The sequence below is a fragment of the Syngnathus scovelli genome, chromosome 7 (genome assembly GCF_024217435.2).
Source record: "Syngnathus scovelli strain Florida chromosome 7, RoL_Ssco_1.2, whole genome shotgun sequence".
In the NCBI taxonomy this organism is placed as follows: Eukaryota; Metazoa; Chordata; class Actinopteri; order Syngnathiformes; family Syngnathidae; genus Syngnathus; species Syngnathus scovelli.
This window is the reverse complement of record NC_090853.1, coordinates 8,779,757-8,796,131: the sequence shown is the minus strand read 5'-3', so window position 1 is coordinate 8,796,131 and position 16,375 is coordinate 8,779,757. Positions and strand designations below refer to the sequence as shown.

At 44.8% G+C, this 16,375-nt stretch overlaps 1 protein-coding gene across 5 annotated transcripts in view; it reads left to right on the top strand.

The window, feature by feature from the left end:
• The window catches only part of LOC125972496 (spectrin beta chain, non-erythrocytic 4), a 33,646-nt gene extending 17,584 nt beyond the window's left edge, over positions 1-16,062 (top strand). For 4 of the 5 annotated variants that reach the window (XM_049726206.2, XM_049726210.2, XM_049726208.2 and 1 more), the window contains 19 exons: positions 1,649-1,912; positions 2,051-2,275; positions 2,724-2,813; positions 3,774-4,052; positions 4,219-4,349; positions 4,614-4,818; positions 4,976-5,221; positions 5,508-5,642; positions 5,710-5,954; positions 6,297-6,435; positions 7,014-7,098; positions 9,756-9,952; positions 10,418-10,753; positions 11,177-11,646; positions 11,911-11,971; positions 12,185-12,441; positions 13,378-13,548; positions 14,024-14,066; positions 14,148-16,062. In XM_049726206.2, coding sequence (XP_049582163.1) covers positions 1,649-1,912; positions 2,051-2,275; positions 2,724-2,813; positions 3,774-4,052; positions 4,219-4,349; positions 4,614-4,818; positions 4,976-5,221; positions 5,508-5,642; positions 5,710-5,954; positions 6,297-6,435; positions 7,014-7,098; positions 9,756-9,952; positions 10,418-10,753; positions 11,177-11,646; positions 11,911-11,971; positions 12,185-12,441; positions 13,378-13,548; positions 14,024-14,066; positions 14,148-14,444 — 3,876 coding nt within the window. In that variant the 3' untranslated portion in view covers positions 14,445-16,062. The remainder of the gene's footprint in view (positions 1-1,648; positions 1,913-2,050; positions 2,276-2,723; positions 2,814-3,773; positions 4,053-4,218; positions 4,350-4,613; positions 4,819-4,975; positions 5,222-5,507; positions 5,643-5,709; positions 5,955-6,296; positions 6,436-7,013; positions 7,099-9,755; positions 9,953-10,417; positions 10,754-11,176; positions 11,647-11,910; positions 11,972-12,184; positions 12,442-13,377; positions 13,549-14,023; positions 14,067-14,147) is intronic. The other variant, XM_049726207.2, reaches the window with a different exon arrangement.
• The last annotated feature ends 313 nt before the right edge of the window (positions 16,063-16,375 follow it).

Here is a 16,375-nt window from a genome sequence, read left to right as displayed (position 1 = left end):
ATGAGTGTCACTCAAGCCACTCTTTAGCTCAACGATTCTAATTGTGAGGATATCAAACTGGGGACTTCTCAGCCGAGGCGCGTTTGCTGAAAACCAAAACGAGGTCACGCGTGCGCTCACTTGTGCGCCGCATCACGCTTCCTCTGCAGTGTGTGAGTGGGCAGGGCTGAAACTAAACTCCCCCGCTGGGAGGGCAATGAGAGAAAATGGCCTGTATACCAACCATGACTTAACATTAAAAGTACAAGTACATTTATGGAAAAATAATGGGAAATATACTGTTATTCCCTTGAGTGTTAACCATACTTGCTGCCCATGAAGAGCTCTCCAATCAGAATGGAGAATAGCATCCTGATTAAAGGGCTGCCGTCTCGTTGCGGATCCTACGGTTTTTCGATGTCCTCGTTGCGTCTCCCCTGAGAGATTATGACTATTTTCGTCCTCAATGAAGACACAGACAAGGACTCTTTGAAATCAGAACATGCGTGGTTAACAAGTGATGCCTTGATGGGCCTGAGAGACACTGAGAGTCCAATTTGAATGTAAGGATGCACACAATAGCTTGGTTATGTTGAATACATTCTAGTTTGACAGACTGTTTTTGGGATTACATTGCTGGGTTGCTGTATTGATGGGGTCACATTCGTTTTCTAATTGCATTGGTGATTATGAAACGTGAGCATCCAGCTTGTTCACAATTTGCCACATCTCAGAAAAACGAAGCAAACTTCATTCAGGAAAGGTGTTGTCGTTTACCAGAATATTCACTTTGTTGCTTTTGTTTGATAGTGAGGTCACACTTACTTCATATTTCCCATAATCACTCTAGGCACAGGAAGCTTGTATAGCTCCACATATTTGCTGGCCATTAAGCCTTCTCCTGCGCTGTTGCATTGAAAGCATCATTATTATAACACAAATGTTGCTTCCACATGGGGAGCCAGTATGTGGAATGAATGATGTCATGTTTCTCACACTCAGGGGGTAAATATTGACACACTAGCTGCGAGTGACATTTGGAGGCTAGCAGATGTCTGTCGCTATGACACGCGCAGATCTGTACGTGTTAGCTTCTGTCAGGCGACCTTGTTCACTGTGTTCCGTCTGTGCTCCGGAGATTTCCTCATGTAGTGTTTTTCTGTAAACAATTTTACAATTGCAATTTTGTGAGCATGAGGAGTGGAATCACCTTCTACTATGTGAAACAAAAATTCAGCTTAATTCTGTGCTTTACTGTTTTTAAACATCTTCTGTTTCATGGAATAAACCTGACAACTGTGTTGTCAGTGGACTTTAAAGGAATTTAAATATAACCAAAAATTAAGATTTTTCTAGGAAAAAAAAAAAAAAAATTGTATGACACCCCTTTGCTGTTGGCAAAAAGTGAAAATCGTTTGGCTGGGGGATGGGAGGGAGCAGGTGTGTGTGTGTGTGTGGGGGGGAGGTCTGTGTGTAATTTAATGGTACATCATCTGCACTCCCCTTCCCCCACAATTACCATGCTCTCTCCTTTTCATCTGCAATCCCCCATCACTGATAGACCTACTCATGCACATGATGACATATGTCTGTGCTGCCTTTGTTTTCATTTAAACACCCACATGACAAGTACATAGTGTTCTTGACATAACATGACGTAACATCGCAGGAGGGCCAGCACTTGATCCAGGAGAAGCCTGAGCTGAGCCCGCTGGTGCGTCAGAAATTGGAGCAAATTCGTGAGTGTTGGCTGGACCTGGAGAATACCACACAGGCCAAGGCCCAGCAGCTTTTCCAAGCCAACAAGGCCAACCTGCTAGCTCAAAGCTACCGCAGCCTGGACCAGAGACTAGGGCAGATGGAGGGCCAGCTGGCCTACGTGGACCGCGGCCACGACCTGGCCACCGTCAACAGGCAGCTGAAGAAACTGCAGGTAGGGACTGCAATTTAAACTTAACCCACCGACACCTTCCAGACGAGACACATGTATCTACCCACCTAAGCTACCCAATTAACCCATTCAGCTACGACCTATCTGGGCCTTCATGGTTTTCTCTGTCTGTGCCTTCAGACCATGGAGTGCCAGATGGAGGAGTGGTACCAGGAGGTTAGTGAGCTGCAGGCTCAGGCAGCCGCCGTGCCGCAACAGACGCGAGCCAAAGAGACAGTGGCTGAGCAGCAGGCAGCAGTCGAGGCTCGCATGGTGCGCCTTATCGAACCCCTCAAGGAACGCAGACGTCTCCTTTTGGCCTCCAAGGAGGTGCACCAGGTGGCACGAGACCTGGAGGATGAGATGGTAAGTTCGTGCAACAATAAAAAAAAATTGAGAATGCCAGTTGGGTAATAATAATTCTATCTATAATACTGTTCTGTCATCATATTGTTGACATCTTTCACTCTGCACTTATCTTTCAAGCATTTCTGTAGAACACAATGGTGTGCAACTTTTATAGGCTTTTATGTGGGAACAATGCTGCCATGCTTCACTGGTGGTTCTTTTTCTGGCTTTTGTGTGTCACGTCAGATTTACTCTTTTAAGCTTTTTTATATTATAGCACACTGCTATCGTGCATTGTTACGCTCTCAGTGTAAGCTACAGTGTACTACAAAAAGCCTGGACAAGTACATGTAAGAGATGTGAACAACATGAAGTGTAGTGGCAGGACCAATGTAGTTCGCCTTTCATTGTCTCTTAATACATGTTCTCGTGTGAACAATGTCTGACTCGTCAATGCATGTTGCAGTTGTGGGTGCAGGAGCGCCTCCCATTGGCCATGAGTCAGGAACATGGTTCTTCCCTACAGTCGGTGCAGCAGCTCATGAAGAAGAACCAGGTGGGATTTATTTATTATCTCTGTTTAGCAGTATTTAAAACTATTTTAATCTGTAATACAGTGGTGGGCAAAATTTGGATCACGAACCATATTTGGCCCACCCCCATATTTGGCCCACCCAATATTTATATTATTATGTTTGTTTTTTTTTAATGATTTGGCCATTTTACAAAAAAAATTCAAAAACAAATTTGATTTTCTTGTTTGTTTATCTATAAAATAATTGGTTGATTTATTGTACATACTGATATCACTTTGTTAATGAAAAACATTTACAAATACATTTAACGATGTTTTAGTTATTTGAATAACTACTGGTAATTGTTTGGTCATTAAAATTAAATTATTAGAAATAATACAATTAAATATGAAAATAACATTAAACACATTTAGCAATTTTACATGTATGAACTTATTTTGTATTCATTTATCTTATTAAATTATTTGATTTATTGTAAATAGTCAAATAAAAAGTGTTATTGAAATACACATTCAAAAATTATACTTTTAAATAATTGGTTAATGAATTTTGTTTAGATTATAATTATTTGTTTATTATTTGAATAACTACTGGTAATTGTTTGGTCATTAAAATTAAATTATTAGAAATAATACAATTAAATATGAAAATAACATTAAACACATTTAGCAATTTTACATGTATGAACTTATTTTGTATTCATTTATCTTATTAAATTATTTGATTTATTGTAAATAGTCAAATAAAAAGTGTTATTGAAATACACATTCAAAAAATATACTTTTAAATAATTGGTTAATGAATTTTGTTTAGATTATAAATAATATAATTAAAAACTGAATTATTTATTGAACATACTATTGTTATTATAACAAGCTCTTATACATATACAACTGCCCATTTCAAAGAGTAAACGTGTCCCTAGACATTTAAATTTGCACATCCCTTCTTTATTGCGTTGCTTCCCTTTCTTATTCCAGACTCTCCAGAGGGAGCTCCAGGGCCACCTGAGCCACGTGGAGGACGTCTTGGAGCGTGCAGCCATCTTCGCCTCGGTCCGCAGTCCCGATGCCAACGCTGTGCGGGCGGGCCATGAGCAGCTATCGCAGCTGTGGGCGCTGCTCTGGGCCGAGACGGAACGTCGGCAGCTGGTGCTGGACGCCATGTACCAGGCGCAGCAGTACTACTTTGACACGGCTGAAGTGGAGGCCTGGCTCAGTGAGCAGGAGCTGCACATGATGAATGAGGAGAAAGGGAAGGTGAGAAGAAAATATGTATTTTTAGGATCCCACAACACAACCCACACAATCAGGAAATCACCCAAAAGACCCAACAGTCGAAATTATTTGAGGCTTGAAAATTATTTTCTGAGTTGCCTCCATAAATCATCTTCCTTCCTCATCATTTTTGCCTTCTTCCATTCAGGACGAGCCGAGTACCTTGCAGCTGCTGAAGAAGCACCTGGTCCTGGAGCAGACCATTGAGGACTACGCTGAGACCATCGGCCTGCTGTCCCAGCAGTGTCGGCAGCTTCTGGAGATGGGACACCCTGATTGGTTAGCGAACAAACACATTATTACAAAAGAGTTTTTGGACAAACTTTAAAATCTTCAGAGACTTTTGAAATCGATTAAAAAAAAACTTTTTGAAGTAATTGGAGAGTCTTTAAAGACTTTTTGGACCAACTGAGAATCGTAAGAGGATTTTTAGACCAATGGAATTTCAGTCATTAAAAACTGTTTGGTCTAACTAGGAAATCCAGAAGACATTTCTAATTGATCTAATTTATTCAGATTTTATGTCTACTGTTTCTGGCACAGTGAAAAAATCAGCAAGCGTCAGTCGCAGATGGATCGCTTATACGTGTCCCTGAAGGACCTGGTTGAGGAGCGCAAGAGCCGCCTGGAGCAGCAGTACTGGCTCTACCAGCTCAACCGCGAGGTGGATGAACTGGAGCAATGGATCGCCCAGAAGGAGGTGGTGGCCAGCTCGCCCGAGCTGGGACAGGACTTTGAGCATGTCACCGTAAGTTCTGACACTGAGGATTCCGCAATCACCTGCATCAGAAGCATAACAGTAGGTAAATTCTGTCCGAAAGGGACAGCTTTACCGTTATTCTTGTGATGCTGTAATTTGGCAAAAAGGCACTCTAAAAAAAACACAAATGTCAAATTTGTTTTAGTTGCTCCAGGAAAAGTTCACGGAGTTTGCATCAGAGACGGGCAGAACGGGTCAGGATCGCGTGACGGCTGTCAACCAGATGGTGGACGAGCTTATCGATTACGGCCATGCTGAGGCCGCCGTCATCGCAGAATGGAAGGACGCCGTCAACGAGTCGTGGGCTGAACTGCTGGAGTTGATGGAGACAAGAGCGCAAATGCTGGCTGCCTCGCACCAGCTGCACAAATTCTTCACGGACTGCCGAGAGGTGAGCTAGCTGCGCTGCTCAAGTCATACGAAAGAAAAGTTGGACTGATGTGAGAACTTTTAGTGAGCATCAAAGGAACACACACTTAAATAGTCCAGAAAAATCTGATGTTCTTATAAATTTCTGTAAAGACATTTTCAAAAGTCTTCCAATTTTTATAGTCTTAAAATGCTAGAGAAGTATAAAAAGTTGTTGTCTTTAAATGTCTTTAAACGTCTTTAAATGTCTTATTATTTGAAAAAAAAAATCTGATATTGAATGTAACTTGTGCTTACGTGCTTTCCAGGTTCTGTCTCAAATTGATGACAAACACCGCCGATTACCAGAGGTGCGCATCCGTCAGAGCAGCACTGCCAACCCCAGCACGCTGCAGAGGCTGCTGCAGGGCTTCGAGCAGGACATCCAGCTACTGGTCACGCAGGTACAGCATCTTTGCCACCCCTGATCTGAACAGGTAAAGAACTTCTAAAGGCATTGTGGTCCGTCAGGTGCGTCAGCTGCAAGAGAGCGCTGCCCAGCTAAGGACCGTGTACGCCGGCGAGAAGGCAGAAGCCATCGCCTGCCGCGAGCACCAAGTCATGCAGTGCTGGAAGGAGCTGCTCACCTGCTGCGAGGAATGTCGGCTGCAGATCACCACAGAGACGGACAAACTCAGGTTCTTGGGCCTGGCCCGCGATCAGATCATGTGGATGGACTCCATCCTCTGCCAGATCGACACGGGGGAGAAGCCGAGGTACATATGCGCGCGGCACCCTTTGATAATGTTTTAATAATTCTTTGTGTTAATTCTGAACCCACAGTGGTTGTGATTAGGATTTCAAGCTTGGGTTAGGGTTGCAAACAAGTGTTAGACCTCAAATTAGGGTTTAAAGACAGATTTGGGGTTTTGAAATGTGTTTCACGCCTAAATTAGGGTTATAAACAAGGCTGAGGGTTTCAAATTAGGGTTAAGGTTTTGCTTTGGGATTTAATCAGGAAATTGCAGTGAAAAAATGACTTACACTGTCTGAAACTTTAGGAACAAAATGCCACCAAATTCTGGTAATCATATGTGACATTGTACTGATATGTTCAGGGATGTGTCGTCTGTGGAGGTTCTGATGAACTATCACCAGAGTCTGAGGAATGAGGTGGACGCTCGAAGTCATAGTGTGATGGAATGTATCGACATGGGAAAGATGCTGCTGGCGGCTAGAAACCCAGCAGCTCACCAGGTCTCAACTCAATACTCATACATACTCAAGATTTCTCAACTTTTATTTTGCCACGTTTTGTATGACAAAAATATCAGGGCACACTACTGAGCAAAAATGGCATAAAACATTTATATAATAGTACATTCACTTGCATTTTTCTAGTTACAAACAATTATTATTTTTTGTTTTATGTTGAGAGTTGCTTGAGTGAAGTGAAAAGAAAATGTGCACGTGCATGTGTGTGTCTTTTATTGTTTTTCTTATATGTATTACACACATACACTGCTGTCTTTCTGGACTACAAATATGCAACATAGAAAAAACTTGTGGTGGTATTTTGGGAAGCTGAAATGGATAGATGGCTGTACACCTTACGTCTACGACGTTATACCATGACAGTGTGACCTTAGCGGGACATTCTATCACATCATCACATGACATTAGTGTGACATAATATGACAACATAGCAGGACATTGTACCCTGCTTCCACCCAAAGTGCAAACTCTCACATAATAAAGGTTACACTGATGATGATGATGATGATGATGATGATGATGATGATGATGATGACAACACTGATGATTTTTGAGTGCAGATCAAGGAGAAGCTGGACAAGGTGGTTGCTAAGCAACATGAGCTATCTGTGAAGTGGGACAAGCATTGGGAGGCACTGCAGCAACGTAAGCATACACACACGCACAAGTACCGTACATTATGGGAAGCGTTTAGTCTAGTAGCACACAGTTGTCAACTCATGACATCGACCAGTAGTCATCATTTATGGAAAAAACGCTTCAGTGTTGATTCAATACGACACTTCAAGATTCAAGATTCAAGAGTTTTTTATTCGCCATGTTTGAGCGTGCCAAACAAGGAATTTGACTTCGGTAAATCACAGCCTCTGTTCAACATTTAGGTGACTAACAACAACACTCAGGACATGTGAAGAACGAAAGATATTCTCAAACACCCCCTGATCTTAAACTCCCAAGAGGGCAAGGAAAAAACTCAAAACTCCAGCTAGGGGAAATGAGAAACCTTGAGAAGAGACCACAGATGGGAGGGTCCCTCTTCTAGGATGACCAGGCTGCAATGGATGCAGAGAGGACACATAGTACAAACAGTGTAGACAAAAAAGGTGTGGCAAGCGGGATGTTATTGCACAGTAATGACTCTGAGACTCTAAGAGTGGTGTGAGTTCATCAGAGCGACAGCCTGGGGAAAGAAGCTGTCTCTGTGTCTGCTGGTTTTAGTGTACAGAGCTCTATAACGGCGTCCGGAGGGGAGTAGTTCAAACAGGCTGCAACCTGGGTGCGAAGGGTCTGTTGAGATGTCACTTGCACGTTTCCTGGTCCTGGACAGGTACAAGTCTTGGATAGATGGGAGGTTGATTCCAATTATCTTTTCTGCAGTCCTTATTGTCCGTTGCAGTCTGTGCTTGTCTTGTTTGGAGGCCGATCCAAACCAGACAGTGATGGAGGTGCAGAGGACAGACTGGATGATGGCAGTGTAGAAGGTCTTCAGCAGCTCCCGTGGCAGGTTGAACTTCTTGAGCTGTCTCAGGAAGTACAGCCTCTGCTGGGCCTTCTTGCGGACAGAGTCTATGTGGCCGGTCCATTTCAGGTCCCGAGAGATTGTGGTTCCCAGGAACTTGAAGGTGTCTGTGGAGAGAATAGTATTACTGCGGATAGTGAGGGGTGAAAGTGGTGAAGGGCCTCGCCTGAAGTCCACTGTCATCTCCACGGTCTTGAGCGGGTTCAGGTCCAGGTGGTTTTGGCTGCACCAGTGGACCAGCCGCTCCACCTCCTGTCTGTACGCAGTCTCATCACCGTTCTGGATCAGTCCGATGAGAGTGGTGTCGTCTGCATACTTCAGGAGCTTCACGGAAGAGTCACTTGCGGAGAAATCGTTGGTGTAGAGGGAGAAGAGCAGTGGGGAGAGGACGCATCCCTGAGGGGCTCCAGTGTTGGTAGTCAGGGTGTCAGATGTGATGCTCCCCAGCCTCACACGCTGTCTCCTGTTGGTCAGGAAGCTGGTGATCCACTGACAGGTGGAGGCAGGCACCGCAAGCTGGATGAGCTTCTGTTGGAGGATGTCAGGAGCGATGGTGTTGAACGCCGAGCTGAAGTCCACAAACAGGATCCTGGCGTACTTTCCTGGGGTGTCCAGGTGTTGCAGGATGTAGTGCAGTCCCATGTTGACCGCATCATCTACCGACCTGTTTGCCCGGTAGGCAAACTGGTGGGGGTCCAGCAGGGGGCCCGTGACATCCTTCAGGTGGTTCAGTACTAACCTCTCGAAAGATTTCATGACCACAGATGTCAGTGCAACAGGTCTATAGTCATTCATACCTGTGATGGCGGGCTTCTTGGCCACTGGAACGATGGTGGAGCTCTTGAAGCACGAGGGCACCTCACACAGCTCCAGGGAACGGTTGAAGATCCGTGCAAAGGTGGGCGCCAGCTGCTCAGCGCAGACTTTCAAGCAGGAAGGTGACACGCCGTCTGGGCCCGGTGCCTTCCTGATCTTTTGTCTCCGGAACATCTGGCGCACTTCCTCCTCGCGAATCTGGAGTGCGGGCGCGGCCTCTGCAAGAGAGAGAGTCGGTGACCACGGTGATGGAGGTGTGGACAGAGCAGTTGTGGGGGGAGGTGAGTATGTGGATTGTGTGGATTGTGCTGCAGGAGGTCCCGTTGTGTGGGAGGACCGATCAAACCTGCAGTAGAACCTGTTTAGCTGGTCAGCGAGCCTTGGGCTCTCCACAGGACGGGGGGTTCGTTTCTTGAAGCCCGTGATGCTCTGCAGGCCTTTCCACACTGTTGAGGGATCAGGATTGGCAGAGAGGTGTCTCTCCAGGCTCTCCCCGTAACACCTCCTGGCTTTCCTGACCTCTCGGTTCAGTGTGTTTCTGGTCTGCTTGAACAGGTCCCGGTCGCCGCTCCTGTAGGCCTCCTCCTTGACTTTGCGCAGCCTCCTAAGGTTCGGTGTAAACCAAGGTTTGTCGTTGTTGTACGTGCAGAAGGTCTTAGTCTGCACACACAGATCCTCACAAAAACTGATGTATGATGTGACAGTGTCAGTGAGTTCATGCAAGTCTGAATTTGCAGCATCAAAAACACTCCAATCGGTGCAGTCAAAGCAGGCTTGGAGGTCCTGCCTTGACTCCACTGTCCACTTCCTGACAGTCCTCACCACAGGCTTAGAAGTTTTTAGTTTCTGTCTGTAGGCAGGGACCAGATGAACTAGACAGTGGTCCGAGAGTCCTAAAGCTGCACGAGTGTACATGTAACAATGTACCGTACTCACAGTATGGTGGCCGCAAATGTTGTCTGTGCAGTGTTGGAGGTTCACCAGTTCGCTCAGGAAGCGGTAGTGGCGGAGGCGTGGCTGGCGGCGCAGGAACCGCTGGTCAGCAGCAAGGAGCTGGGAGCAAGCGTGGATGAGGTGGAGCAGCTCATTCGCAGACATGAAGCCTTTCGCAAAGCCGCCGCCACCTGGGAGGAACGATTCAGCTCGCTCAGACGGCTCACCACGGTACTTTTTTCTTGTAGACCTGTTCTGAACGTTAGAGTTAGGAGTCAAAGTCAGGATTTTTAATTTGGGTTTCAAGGCAGGATTATCAAATTGGGGTTTCAAGACAGAGTTAAAGTTTAAAAGTAGGGTGTCAAGTCACAGTTCAAAATTTACAAGCTGGATTTTGTTTTTCGAATGAGATTTTCATGGCATTTTAAAGTCGTTAGCATTAAGGTTTCAAGCTTGAGTCCCAAAATGGAGTTTCAAATTTCGTTTTCATACTAGGGTTTCAAATTAGGGTTTCAAGCCTGGTTTGTGCTTCAGACTCGGGTGTCAAGTTTCAATTGTAGTTTCAAGCAAGGGTCAGAGCTTTAAGACAAAGTATGGGTTCAATCCTGGGTTTGTTTGGGGGATTACGGGGATCAAATTAGGGTTTTAAACCCTACCGTCATGTCCCTAGTAGATGTTAAGGTGTTGTTCACGCAGGTGGAGAAGCTGAAAGCGGAGCAAAGTAAACAACCGGCAACCCCTCTGCTGGGCCGTAAAGTCTTCCTGGATCCCCAGGATGCCTCCCCGGCTCTCCCCTCTAGCCTCCCCCGCCTGCCCCTCTCCCCCGTCATGAGACAGACCATCTATGAGCAGAATGAGGCCAGCACGCCACCCTCCCCCTCGCCAGCCACACCGACGCCGTCCCCATCGGGGGTCCGACATCCCGTACATCCTGCCCATTCGTCCATCTTGTCCGTAGCGACGGCCGCCATGTTGGTCTCAGCCAATCAGGCGCGAGATAGCAGCAGGAAGGTGGATCAACTTCAGCCCAAGGTGTGTACACTTTGCCATTTTTCATTACTTTTCATTTTTATTTCCTTTTGACTTTTTATTTTATTAATTTGTTCATTTGAATTTGCTTTTAAGGTGCGTTTACTGGGTGTTTTTGAAAATGCTTAAGATTCGATAGAAGAGTTAAGAGAAAAATGGATGGAAGGACAAGCCTTTGGCTAGACAGCCAGTTAAATAAAAGCATGGATTTAAAGATAGTTGTACAGTTATTGTAAGTAGAATTTTTTTTTTTTTAAATGCTTGACTTTAGATGGACTGATGGCAGGATAGATATTTTGTGTTCGGAAAATGCTGTTTGTTATTGACAAACAAAAAAAATATTGTTTTTACTATTTATTTTTCAAAAAAAGAATATTTTTTCAATGATTTTGTTGACTTTGAATCATTCCATTTATCTTTTGTCAGATCGAAGTGGATGCCAAGCCATCGCCGTACCTCCGCCAACCTAAAATCAAACACCTGGGCGACGCCGTGACGCCGCTTCTGGTTGCCAGCCGGTTGGAGAAGGCCCGGGAGAAAGGCAGAGAGATGATGACAGAGAGAGCCGAGGTGGCCGTGATGGCTGAGGTGGTCCTTCAGGAGCCTAACCGAGGTCCCAGGGCCTCCAGGACTAACCCCGAGCCGCAGGTCCAGCCTCAGCTATCCGGCGAGCAACTGATTCAGGCCCGCAAAAACGAGCTTCCTCAGGAGGTGTGGCGAGAACACGCCGAGCGGCGGGAGCGGCGGACCTTGGAGAGGCAGACCTCCAGCGAGCAGGAAGGACACGGAAGCCACGAAGGCCGGAGGAGAGAGCGAGACCGGCACCGGCTTGAGAGGCAGGAATCCAGCGAGCACGACACTGGAAAGGAACATTCTGACAGACGCTCAGGAGGCGGGTGAGATGTTTGTTTTAAGGACAATCACTTTTCCAACACCAAGATGCCCATTTTCAGATGTGTCAAACTCATTTTCAGCACTTAGGGTTCCTTCAAAGGGCCATTATGACTAAAGTCAAATCAATGTATAATCATTTTATTGCGGATACACAATTGTGCATATAGCCAATGGAGGTGTTCTGTGGAAACCTGTCTTTGGCTCATGATTGTATTTATTACATAAAAACAGCAGCCATCTTGCTTAGTGTGCTTTTCTTGCCACAGAGAGAGGAGAACCACCATGGCGGAAATAGTGGAGCAGCTTCAGGAGAGAGAAGCAGCACTGGTAGGAAATTTACACAAATTACGATTTTGTTTTCCATTGGTATTGTATGTACACGTGCGACGTCAATGTGCTGAAAAAATATTTTGACGCGTATGTGGCGTGATGACTTTTTTATGCTATTAGACAAACAATGTAGTGATAACTGAATGATTCTGAACAAAGCTGTGTGTATTAATAAAATATTTACATTTTCCTATCTGTGCCCCCCACAAGGCCCGAGGCGAGGTTCCCCGCCTGCCAAACGGCATCCCAGAAAAGTCTTCCCGTCCTGATCGGCCTCGAGCCAGGGACAGACCCAAACCCAGGCGCCGGCCGCGACCCAAAGAGCCAGGAGAGACCACGCGGCGATCCCGCTCGGCTCCATCCCAGAGTGGCCCCGCGACCCCCCAGCCACCCGCACACAGCGCACACCACGAGGGCTTCCTTTTCCGCAAGCTTGACATTGAGAGCTTGAAAAAGAGCACCAACAGGTGGGTCTTCTGGGTCCTGATGCCTGATGCAGGACATGCCTGACAACACTGCAGTTCATCACAGGTGGTCTTACACACCAAACCTATCCAGCAGAAAAGTAATTTCTCTATAGTTTCGACCACAAGGTGGTCGAGACTAAAGACTCTCTTAACTTGGTGGAAAAAAAGCTCTTCCGCCAGTACACAGAGTTTCTGAAAACAATGAGACTTTTTGGTTGGTCTAAAAAACACCCGACTCTCCAGCTGATCCAAAAATGCTCTTAATTCTCTTGAGTTGATCTAAAATGTCTTTATAGACTACACAATCTCTAAAGACTCTTCACTTGGTCCACAAAGTCTCTTAAGACTCTCTAGTTGATCAAAAAGGCCCTCAAGATTCAAGTTGGTCTAAAATGATTTTGAATAGTCCTTCCTGCATTAGTCTAAACTCTGTCTAAAGACTTTCCATTTGGGGTCAGACAGTGTTCACACATTTCCAAAAAGGTTGTGAAATTGACTTTTAAAAATCTCCAAACCCTTTTTATATTCAGGAATTATTTGGTCTTAAAAGTCTCTTAAGACTATTCTGTTAATCAACTTTCATTTAACCAAACTTTTATACTGTTTGTTTCAATCATTGCTGCTGCTGGCTGCCGCCCCCTTCATCACCTCTAAGGTAAGTCCTATTTAAGCTCCCCCTGCTTCACCCAACCTGTATGTAGCCCCCCATCCCTCCACCCTGCATGTTCCCCCATTGGCGTCCGTCTTGTGTTGTTCTGCAGTGTTTTTTCTCCTCCCTTGTTGGTGTTGGTTCTTCTCACCCACCTACCTGTAAGCTCAGGTGAGTGAGGTGTAAGCTTAGCAGCAGGTACTGTGCAGACTCACCTAACTCTTCACATCTCCACCCCCTTCCCTCCCTTTTCCCTCAACCCCACACCCACCACCTTCCCACCTCAGCAGGTCTTGGGTGAATTTGTACTGCATACTGAACAAAGGCGAGCTGGGCTTCTACAAGGACGCCAAGAACACCGCCACAGCGTACAACAACGAGCCGATGCTCAACCTCGCACACTGCCATTGTGATGTCACCAATGGATACAAGAAAAAAAAGAATGTCTTTACACTTAAGTAAGAGCTCGTTCTCATCCTCATGCTGTAGATTGGAACTTTTAACTCCTAATTGCCTCTAAAGACTCACCAACTGAAGGATCTTCAGAAAAAATCCCTTAAGACTCTTTAGCTGATCTTAATTGTCTTCTCTTGATCAAATTTGTCAAGTATTCTAAAAAGCCTTCAAAGAATTCAGTTTGTCGAAAAAGTCTCTGAAGGTACTCGGTCTTAAGTTGCTGAAGAGTCTCCATGGACTCTTTTATTCGGAAGACATTTTGGTTTGTTCAATAAGAATCTTGAAGCTTAAATGACTCCTAATTTGGTCCGAAAAAATGACCCAAAGACCCTTGGTCTAGAAAGTCTCTTGAGACTTTGATTTTCTAAAGACTCTTCAGTAGGGCCATTTTTTTCTGAAGACTCTCCAATTGAATTCAATCGAGAATTAAAGTAGATTATAAAATAAATAACACTGAATTGTTTACTGTACTCCCAGGACAAAGGATGGCAGTGAATTTTTATTCCACGCTAAAGACGAGGTAAGTCATTCTTGTGGTTTTTAATGCAGCTGCGGAACGTGATGGAAATTGACATGTAACTTGTGTATGCGGTGGTGTCAGGACGACCTGAAGACGTGGGTGAGCAACATTGGCAGCAGCATCTCGGAACACGAGGAGATGGCCAAGTGGGGCCAGCCCCAAGCAACTACCTCATCCACTGACGAGGGCACACGGCGTGACGGCAGCAAAGCTGGCTCGGAGCGCGGGGGCGAGCGATCGGACCGAGCTGAGAAGGCAGAAAAGGTGGAAAAGGACAAAGAAAAGGACAGGGGACGGGACAAAGACAGGGGGGAGCGCTCGGAGCGCTGTGGAAAGGCAGAAGCCAAACGCTCAGAGAAGTCCAGTAAGAAAAAGTGATGTCTTCTCATCGCTTCCCACGTGGAAGCGCAAAGATGCAAAATGACACAGGAAGGAAGAACTCTTTGAACTGACTTTTTCTTCTCCTAATGTGTCTAAGCGTATCGCCCCTCTCCCCCCACTGGCCGTGCAGGGAAGTGGAGCAGGATGATGATTGCTGCTTCTGAGATAGAGTATCAAGTAGCTCGCGCTGTTCCTTTTCTGATTTCTTATATGAGCTGTGTGTGTGTGTGTGTGCGTGTGTGTGCGTGCGTGTGTGTGTGTGTGGGCATGTAAAGTTCAGAGTAATAGCAGTGGAATTAAGAAAGTAAGTAAAGCCTGTATCTCACTGAGCTCTGAGGGTTTGCGCACATAGTAACGTTGGAATTTTGTCGGGGTTCTTAAATGTTTGCTAACAGTTGCAAACAGTTTTTCTTGTGGAACTGGTGACGAAAATTAGCACTATTGGCGAATGTCTGGCGGGCAACTTTGCGACCGTTTGCAACCTTGAACGAAACCTGTCGAAAACACAACATACAACACGATAATGTTTGCTGCTTAAATTCTTATAATCGCTTTTATTTCAGTCTTAGCAAATTTATCAACAACACTTTGAATCCAAATAAACGTCAGATAAAATAATGTATTAAACTTGTCATTCCTTGAAGAAAGTTAAGTAAAAAAATAATTTAGGCTGTTGAAAAAAAGAAAAACAGTAGAAAGTGAAAAATGCTTGAAAAGGTTTGCATTTCTGGGATGTAATACAGATGTGAAGCACACTGAGTTGGTCAAAACCATCTGAAGATTCTAGAGTTAGTCCAAAAAGTCTTTCAGGGATTTTTGAAGTCTAAAAAAATCTCATTGATGGTTCAGTAATTTAATATAAATAATATTTCTTGAGATGGAATAATCTATTTTGAAGTTGGACTCCTCTTGGTTTGTCACTTAAAATTCTTTGCTTGTTTAAAAAATCTCTACAAGGCTCTTCAGTTAATCCTAACTTCTTTTCAAACTTTCCAATTGGTCCACAAAGTCTTTGACAGTGTTCCAGTTGATCTAAAGAATCTCAAATTGATTAAAAAAAAATCTTTCAAGACTTTAGATGAATTCTCCAAAGACCCTCTAGTTGTTCCATAAAATTTCTAGACTCTTCTGGACTAACATCTGGTACATGTGAACTGTTATGCCACACAGATGCAAACCACTTTTTTAAACTCACTGCTATTATATCGAACACATTTGTCTTTTAGTGAAGGAAGCCCTCTATGCCAAACTGATATCATTCATCATCACCCCACTAAAATCATCCAAATCTCGTTTTCTTTCTTTTTTTATGTTCCCACCCAAAAGGAATCTGGTTGATGTGAACGTCTGTCCATAACTCTCAGGTTTCTTACAGTGTTGTAAGTGTGTGTTTGGGGTGCTCAAATGTCTTCCAGATGCGTGCAAGGTTCCAATCCACTGGAAGCGTCAGCAGAGTGTAAACAATGTTGGATGAATGACTGAATGGATGGATGGATGAATGAATGGATGGCAGACCAGAAGCGCTTCAGCTGTCACACCTTATGACTTTGCATGTCTGATTCGGTGTGAAATCACATGTTGAAAAAAATAAAAGCAAAACATCTCTTTTGTTTCATGCCTCTAGACTTAATGTATATTCAAAACAAATTCCCATTTGATTGTTTTTAACGATGTTGTGGCAGACCTCAGTACCAGGCCTCACCCAGCAGTTAGGGGTCGGATGATGTGTTTGTCCTTTGTAATGTCATGCTTACTTTGTTGCTTTGATGAATTGTCTCGAGCCACAATTGTTGGCAGACAGTCATGGAATAAAGACGTGCTCCTCACTTCTGCCACATTGGTGACCCCGACGTGATGTCGGCCCACTACAATATGAGGCCAACAGATTAATTCCGGCCATTTGCCAAAGACCTTCACGAGGACCACGA